At 47.2% G+C, this 8,890-nt stretch overlaps 1 protein-coding gene across 1 annotated transcript; it reads right to left on the bottom strand.

Annotated features, from left to right (window-relative positions):
• Positions 1-5,552: 5,552 nt before the first annotated feature.
• LOC135810705 (zinc finger protein ZIC 5-like) lies at positions 5,553-8,545 on the bottom strand. The gene is made up of 2 exons (XM_065324190.1): positions 8,143-8,545; positions 5,553-7,594 (listed from the first exon to the last, which is right to left on the bottom strand). The coding sequence occupies exons 1-2, from the start codon at positions 8,225-8,227 to the stop codon at positions 6,531-6,533; spliced, it is 1,149 nt and encodes a 382-aa protein (XP_065180262.1). The 5' UTR covers positions 8,228-8,545; the 3' UTR covers positions 5,553-6,530.
• Positions 8,546-8,890: the final 345 nt, after the last annotated feature.

The following is an 8,890-nucleotide window of genomic DNA, read 5'->3' as shown; positions in this document are numbered from 1 at the left end:
ACTCATTGATTATACTTCGGCAGTTCCCCACCATATCAAATTGGCAGTTGCTTCGTCACAATTCCTAAGAGCTCAGAGGCTCTCATCGAATACCAGAATGCGTGCAGAAAGTGAAGCGATGGTTCATGAGCAATTAAAATTGAACAATTACCCAGAGAAAATCATTGAAGAGGCACGCACTGCCTCCATAAGGCCAAAGCGTCGTCGCCATGCCAACCCATGCTGCGCATTTCTAAAGCTTCCATATAAGTCAGATAAAGTACATCAAGCAGTGAATAAAGCAATCAGAAAGTATAAAATTCCGGTTAGAGTCGTATATGAGCACACTGGTAGCCTGAGGCGCACATTGTGTCGCTCCGCCCTCGTTCCTCCTCTATGTGTCAAGGCTGCAAATCCGCTACAACCGAAAAAGAGAGGTCGCCCAAAGGGGCCGTGTATCTCGTGTATATCCGGGGGACAGGATGTATGTATGCAGAAGAATGTTGTATATCAGCTGAAGTGCAAAGAATGTCCGGAACAATATGTTGGTGAGACTGGCCCCTTTCTGGAAACTCGCCTGGAAGAACATAATGGTGAGGCAAGACGCCAGGAACTCGACAAGCCATGGGGCCAACATTTTCGCACCACTCACCCTGGATGTAAGCTTAACTATGGGCAAAGTGCATTCTCTGCAGTTGAAGTAATAGGAAGAGAGCCTGATCGAGTCCGTCGCAAACTGCGCGAGGCGATTGAGATTCGTGATGCCAAGCCCCATGTGAACATACGCACCGGATGGGATTTGTTGTGAATTTTCTCAGCTTCCCCTGCTGCTACTTCAATATCACTGAATAATTATAATATGAGGCGGGTCACTCAAAACCATTCTATTCCTGATGCCTCGTCGCGTCCCTGGTGGTAACACTTTGGCATGGAAGTTTTAACCTCATAGTGCATTGACTCATGGGGCTCCGTGCTCCCCTCCTAGATCCGGTGCTAGAATTAACACCATAATTATTTGGCATGTGCCCTCACTTCGTAGAGCACAATGGCGCGCTCTTCTTCTCCGTGATGTGCACAGTTGCACCTTCTCTCCCCCCCTCTTTATAGAGGTGACATAACTCGCATCATTTTATTTTTGGCGCTACACGCTGCGTAACGCCATTCACAGAGCACAATGCGCGCTACCTTCTGCTGCTTCTCCTCCGTGATGTGCTAGTTGCGCCTTTTCTCTCTCCCTGTCATACTAGGTGACATAATTCGCATCTTTTTTGGCGCTACACTCTGCGTATATACTGCTCTTGTGTGGCTTCCACGGCATTCATTGTTATTACCTGACGATGGCCAAGTGCCGAAACGTTGTAAAATAACGGAACTGGTTCAGATGTGATATGCAGCGCTATGGGAATGGGTGTGTCCACCCGAATTCTTTTCACAGATGAAGCTGCAGGAAGCCTCAGCCCTTCTTCATTCCTTTTGGGTTTCGATATCTCTTGATTGACCGTGAATGCACGTGTGGTGGGATAATCAAGATAAAGACTATTGACAATACGGAGGATTGGCAAGATAAATTTCTCGTTCGTGTTCGCACTCCAAGGAAAGTCGAACTCAGTATCGGAATTCGCGTTATGAGAAGGATTAGCAAACAGAATTCGCGCATGCATGACGTTGACACGACGTACATTGTGTACAGACAGTAAAGCGTAGTAAATTTATGACTCTCCTGACACGAATCCGCGATTCGTGTTTCGACTAATTTTCCGAACGAAAAATGCGAAAGTTCGCAATCCGAACCGAAAAATGCTCGCGAGCACGAACTCGAATTTCGTCTTGCTAATCCTCCATATTGTGTTCTGCCTCTCGCTGTGCAGTATGGACCTCAGTTGTAAGCTCACATCTCCCTACTCAGTTCTCCTGTACTGTAGCATTAACTTAACTACGATGCAACCTTCCAATGTTCACCTTAACTACGATGCAACCTTCCAATGTTCACTGCTGGCGGTATGCCATTTCCGACTCGAGGAGAAGGATGCTCATTCAGGAGCTGCAGATTAGTGTGGGATGGCGGGCACAATCTTCACAGCCTTCTGACGAGGTTATCTTGATCTTTCCACCATGCCAGATGATCAACATAACTTGAAGCCGTAATCAACTGCAGCAACCTTGTAGGCGGTTTTGAGAGGCTTATCTCGCCTATCTGTTTGTTGCTGTTGGCCGCTGCTCTGCGGTGTACCGTACATTTTAATGCTGCATGCCTTCCCTTCTTCCTTCCTGGCGCAGACGTACTGCGATAGACGGGTGTCCTTCTCGTGTTGTCTGTGGCGGAATGATGATCGACAGTAGTGTTGTTTGACTTACTGCTGTCATTCGCACCTTCTAGGTTTGCGCCATGATGCAGTCATAGTGGTAGCGTTGTTTGAATGTCATTGCACTGCTGTCATTTGCACCTTTTAGGTTTGCGCCATGATGCAGTCATTTACACTTTACTTTGAGGGTATAATAAACCGGTACAGATCCAGATATACTCATTATTGTTTTATGATGATCGCTTAGTACGTGAAACTCAGAGTTAAAACACATTTCCGTCCTCATATTGTTTGTACGGTTTCATTAGATATAAATGGCCTTGGCTGGGCCTGTGCTGGTACATAATCGGTTGACCGGGATATCAAGCTTTCCCTGAATTGTCTGTGTCTGTGTGTGTGGTGTGTGCCCCAGTATTGTGGTTAACCGGTTGTGCTTGTCCAGGGGTTTTCACAAAAGAATCCATTCCTTGGCACTGCACTGGATCAGCCTACAGTCCATTCATCGGAAACTGGCCCGCTGGCTTTTGAAAGTCGGATTCGGGCCAAATTGAGGATCAAAAACCCACTTTAAATCTCAAAAATCTGGGTTTTGGATCTGCTTCTCCATACATTTTGCCATGGCATACCTGTCCTAATTTTTTAAAACCTGGCTAACTTTCTATTTCCCTGTTCTTGGACTTTTCTGGCCTCAAATGTGGCAAGGAGTAATTGCACGGGTCACATAATGCAGGAGATACTATTGTTTTCACGATATCTACAACTATGTAAGAGAGACTCCAAATTGTTAGGGTGCCAGTTTCCAATGAATGGACTGTAAACTGCTATGGCTATTGTTATGCACATTTGCGCCCTGTACATTGGGGATTCGTAGCATCCAGGGAGGCAACATGAGGGCAACACCTGAATCGAGTGGCGGGGCACACAGTCCACTTGTACGTGTAGCTAGCTGTGACTGGATAACTGCATTATTGTACACTGACAGGTTTATTCCATGCTCAACTGAGTTATCTGAATACAGTTCTAAAATACTCACTCTCCAGACACCTAGCTACTTCGAAGTATTTCCAAATCTTGTAATTAATGAATTTGATTGTTCCAACTAGGAACACACGCTTCTTGCCGAACTTGTCACTTGACTGAATCACGACTGCCATCTGGAGCACACGAGGAGCACGTCGCACCTTCCTCACAGTGTTTCGAGAAATTCTCCCCCCATCAGTTGAGCTTGATTAGGATGAGGATGATTGTGCTTGAAAAGCACCACGTATAAACTGCTCTCCAGGCCCAATCATCACCAGGGATACAAACTTACAGAGACGCTTTGTTTCCAGCGCGACAAACACCTCTCGTGAAGCCCCAGGTAGCAGCGTGAGTCAGAGTCGCTCATGGAGTTGTGCTAAACAGACGTTGAGAGCCAGTATAGCTATTCACAACGCTATCACCTCCAACAACTAGTCGCACGTCCGCGTGAGGGACAACGATACGAACTTAGAAGTTGCGACTTCGGCGGTAATAGTCATGAAGTTGATTGTTCCAACTAGGAACACATGCTTCTTGCCGAACTTGACACTTGACTGACTAACGACTGCCATCCGGAGCACACAAGGAGCACGTTGTACCTTCTAAGTTCATCTTGTAATTAATACTACAAATTGGTGTTGAAAGGATCTCACTGGGTACTCGATTAGCAAAAATTCGGCTCGTTTGCGCGGCAGGTTCGTTTGCACTAACGAATGACGCTTCAAAATCGCTCTGTTGACACTGCAAAATCGCTCTGTTGACGCTGCAAAATCGCTTATCAGACTAAATTACATAGCAATTTGTTCTTCGCTGGTACCCCCAACCACACGTTGATGCGCTCACAACCCTCCAATGCCCCTAACCTCACTGCTTCCCTCTCTGTGTCTCGCTATATCTCTCCCCTTTCTCTCTCTCTCTCTCTCTCTCTCTCTCTCTCTCTCTCTCTCTCTCTCTCTCTCTCTCTCTCTCTCTCTCTCTCTCTCTCTCTCTCTCTCTCTCTCTCTCTCGCTCTCTCTCTCTCTCTGTCTCTCTGTCTCTCTGTCTCTCTCTCTCACACACACACACACACACACACACACACACACACACACACACACACACACACACACACACACACACACACACACACGTACACACACATACACACACACACACAAACTCACTAATTCACTCACTCTCACTCTCCCTCTCCGCTCTTTGTTTGCCCAGTAAAGTCTCTCTCTCTCTCTCTCTCTCTCTCTCTCTCTCTCTCTCTCTCTCTCTCTCTCTCTCTCTCTCTCTCTCTCTCTCTCTCTCTCTCTCTCTCTCTCTCTCTCTCTCTCTCTCTCTCTCTCTCTCTCTCTCTCTCTCTCTCTCTCTCTCTCTCTCTCTCTCTCTCTCTCTCTCTCTCTCTCTCTCTCTCTCTCTCTCTCTCTCTCTCTCTCTCTCTCTCTCTCTCTCTCTCTCTCTCTCTCTCACTCTCTCTCTCAAAAGATCATTGAGCTTCAATTCATTTGGAAATCGCCATCACTTTCTTTGCCTACGAAATTTCGTTTTGTTAGGTCTATTGTGCTAGCGACTGTTTTATACGGATGCCAATCTTGGACATTATCTGCCTCATCAATGAGAAGAATTTCATCCTTCGAGATGAAATGCTTCCGCCGACTCTAAGGAGTAACATACATGTACCACGACCGGCGTACCAACCAATCTATCCTGGAAGAAATCAATGACATCATCGGAGCAAGGATGCGGCTAGCGAACGAAGTCAAGAAATTTCAGTTGATGTGCCACGGGTTTGGCCATGTTGCGAGACATGATGTTTTCTCCAAGCCCTTTCTGCAAGGATCAACTCCTGGATCTCGACCGAGAGGAAGGCCCGCGACATCATGGATTTCTAACATTAAAAGTTGGACGGGTCTTCCCTTGCATGCTCTCTCTCATGCAGCACACGATAGAGTTGGATTCAGAGACATCATTCACAATTCTCTCGCTGATTAATGCCTCTACGATCACCTTGTGATTATGAGTTATACATACATACATACATACATACATACATACTCAATCTGCGGACAGAACTACATACATACATACATACATACATACATACATACATACATGGCTATTTGGGTAGGTCTCTCAGTGCTGACAGAAAGTGAGCGCCTGAGCAGCATGGAAGGGCCATATGGGGTGCAGCAATTGTCCTGCTTGAATTACCGTACTGGCAATATATGTTGCCGCGTAACGCGTAACGCAGGGGGGTGCGGCGTAACGCGCGACCAGGCTAGTGCGACAAATTTTCGTTGAGTTCGTAACGCGCGTCCGGCGCGGCGGGGTGCGGCAATCTTTTCATTGCGGTTTGCACTTTGTAATTATGTTGTACACTCATTAACTGTGTGAGTGACAGTAGTTTTTGGAGGAAGCGCTCTTCCCCTATGTCACTTTCCTTTTGATGATCTTTTTGTGAACAGATCACTCTGATAGTTAAAATATACAGTCTTCTATTGATATCGTTGTCGCCCTTTGCCGTCGGGTTTGTAACAGTTGGATAGCAACTGAATTTCTGTGCCTTCAATGTGGATGAAAAGAAAAAATGATGAGGCAAAAGCAAAAAAATGATGCGGCAAAAGCAAAAAAAGTGATGCGGCAATAGCAAAAAAAGGACTGCGGCAATATAGAAACCTGTGTAACGGCTCCAGTGCGACTTTGCATGTAACCCTGCGTGCGGCAAACATGTGCCAATGTAACGCTTCATGGCCTCACTGCGGCAACATATATTGCCAGTACGGTAATAGTGTTAAAGTGGCTGAGTAGTTGTCCGCTGCTGTGGCAAATGCTGTTGCAGCTCTTGCTGGTGATGCAGCGGCTGCGGGGATGGAAGAGAGTGCTGCGGGGATGAGAGAGAATGCTGTGGGGTTGAGAGAGAGTTCTGCGGGGATGAGAGAGTGCCACAGTGCTGCGGGGCTGGGAGATTTCTCCGGGGATGGGAGAGAGTCCCACAGTGCTGCGGGGATGGGAGAGAGTTCTGCGGGGATGGGAGAGAGTGCCACAGTGCTGCGGGGATGGGAGAGAGTTCTGCGGGGATGGGAGAGAGTGCTGCGGGAATGGGAGAGAGTTCTGCGGGGATGAGAGAGAGTCACAGTGCTGCGGGGCTGGGAGAGAGTTCTGCGGGGATGAGGGAGAGTGCTGTTAAGTGGGGATGAGAGAGAGAGAGAGTTTTGCTGTTGCTGATGCTGCCAGTGGTTTCTATGCACCTTCATTCCGTGTTCTTGCTTTTAAAATTTTGTTATGACTCTTGGAGTGCTTTCTAAGCGAGCTCGGATGCGTATACCGCTTCGTACATCCTTGTACCTTGCATTTGCACGGTTTGTCCTTCGTGTGCACATTCATGTGCTTCTTCCGATCCGAGGAGTTTGAAAATTTGCTCTGACATCCCGGGAAGGTGCAGAGGAACGGTTTTTCCCCTGTGTGGACCCGTTTATGTATCTTCAGGTTTTCGGGACGTGAACATTTGGTTGCACAGGCTGGAAAATCGCAGACAAAGGGTTTTTCACCTGTATGAACTCGTATATGGTTGACAAGCTTGTATTTGGCTTTGAATCCTTTGGCGCGACTACACTGGTCCCAGTGGCAGATGTGGACGTTGCCGCCTTCCTGTTTAGGAAGTTCATGAGTGCTCAGTAGGAGATGAGCGTTGCTTATGTGCTCAGCTAGTTCGGTGACATCAAAGAAAGTCAACCCACATACGTGTGGACTGTCATCCACACGCCAATTGCACTGATGTCCTTGATGTCCGCCGTTCAATGCCAATGGAGGGGCAGAGGGGTTGCTCCCTTGATGGTGCACCGTTCCTTGTACTAGATGGTTCAGTGCGGCGGTCAGTTGAAAGCCACAGGCTTGCATTCCCGCAGGATGGTTAGAGCCGCTAGCCATACTGCCATGCATTGCTGGGGCACTACTCTGCAGCAAAGGTGGTAGTGTCTGATTACCACTGGTAGCAGTGGCGTGGAAGTGGTGATTGGGTTGCTGAACGTATGGACATGATACAAGTTGTGCGGGTGATGTCAGGACACCAATGGTTGGTTGTGGATTTGATGGTTGAAACGCACTTGAAGTTGAGGCGGATGAAAACACAAAACCACTACTGCACAAATCAGTGTTGACAGGTTGTCTCATATGGCTGTGCTGCTGACCAACAGGCTGGGGTTGGTTTGCAATAGGCTGAGTTATAATAAAGTGCTGTACTGGACCGACATTTGTCCCTGCAGCTTGCAGCCCTGTCGGTACCTGTTGATGTGTCCCATCGAATGCTGTATTACATAGCAAGGCAGAAATTGACAATGTGCAAATAAGATATTAAAAATACCAATTGTTAGATACTTGAAAACACTGACTGAAGTGGTCCCGTCCCATAGATGTGTGCTTAGTTTTACAATAGTGAATTGTCCCTCAGCACAGATTTATGAAATGGTTCCTGGGCACACACACACACACACACACACACACACAAACACACACACACACACTGTGACACACAACACACACACACACACACACACACACAACACACACACACACACATACACACACACACACACACACACATGGAGTCCCATACCGTCTAGACTACCAGACCTAGACAATTTACAAAGCAAATATATCGGGGCAGAAACCATGTCTAGCAGGATAATATTCTCAAGTTTTTATCCGATACTGGAAACACTCAAAATCCCAAGACATTATGTACAGTGCATACAGGTGCAAAATTCCAAGACATGTACAGAGCATACAGGTGCAAAATTCCAAGACATTATGTACCGAGCATACAGGTGCAAAACGTTCGACTTTCGTCACTTACCCTGTACAGTAGGCATCTTTGGACGTTGTGAGCGCAACGGCGGAAAATGCTGCATCGTGTAGCTGGGTAGTTGAGCTCCCGTCATCCGCTGGTGGCCTTCTGCTTCTGACGTGTTCCTTCAGGAAGACATTCCGAACAGGGAGTTGGTGACAATTAGGGCAGTTTGACAAACAGCCGACCGTGTCTCGGGAACTTGGCTGTACTTTTTCGTCCACAATGGTAGCCAAAACAAATGGGTTGACTGGCTTGTCAAGAGAACAGCAGCAAGTTCCGGTCCGGGGAATGCGGATAGAGTCAACGCAACGACAAACTAGTCCTGGTCCACACTATTACAGGAGAGTGACTGCTGGTCTCTTGCAACGTAAAGAAGAATAGGAGATGAGCCGTTTTGAAACGCACTCGTGGCCTGTGGCTCGACGAATGGTGCCGTTTTGGCTAGTCAGGGGGTTTCATTGGTGTGCGGAATCTACCCATGCAGCAAGTTCGGCCAAATTGCCCTGATTACGTTTGCGATTGTTTGCCAGTGGGCAAAGGAGTAGGCCAGTGATGTACTTGTAACTGAAAAAGACACTCCTCTTTGTCTAACTTTCCTCCATGGTCAGCATGTTGACGCAATAAGAGCAAGGAAGCAATTGCTATGACCATTTCGCACCCTTCACAGTCTAATCAAGTTACTTCAAATTTAATTGTTATTGTTGCCCCTTCACTTGTACTCCATAATACCTGTTTCTCGATGCCAAGAACGCTA

Source organism: Sycon ciliatum, chromosome 2, assembly GCF_964019385.1.
Source record: "Sycon ciliatum chromosome 2, ocSycCili1.1, whole genome shotgun sequence".
Classification (NCBI taxonomy): domain Eukaryota; kingdom Metazoa; phylum Porifera; class Calcarea; order Leucosolenida; family Sycettidae; genus Sycon; species Sycon ciliatum.
Note: the sequence above shows the minus strand (reverse complement) of the source record. Positions and strands in the feature narration are given on the sequence as shown.

Coding starts and splice junctions, on each gene's coding strand:
- LOC135810705 (XM_065324190.1), bottom strand. CDS start 8,227: ATGACGGGAGCTCAACTACCCAGCTACACGATGCAGCATTTTCCGCCG. Junction 7,595..8,142: donor AAAGATGCCTACTGTACAGG/GTAAGTGACGAA, acceptor TATGTAATACAG/CATTCGATGGGACACATCAA.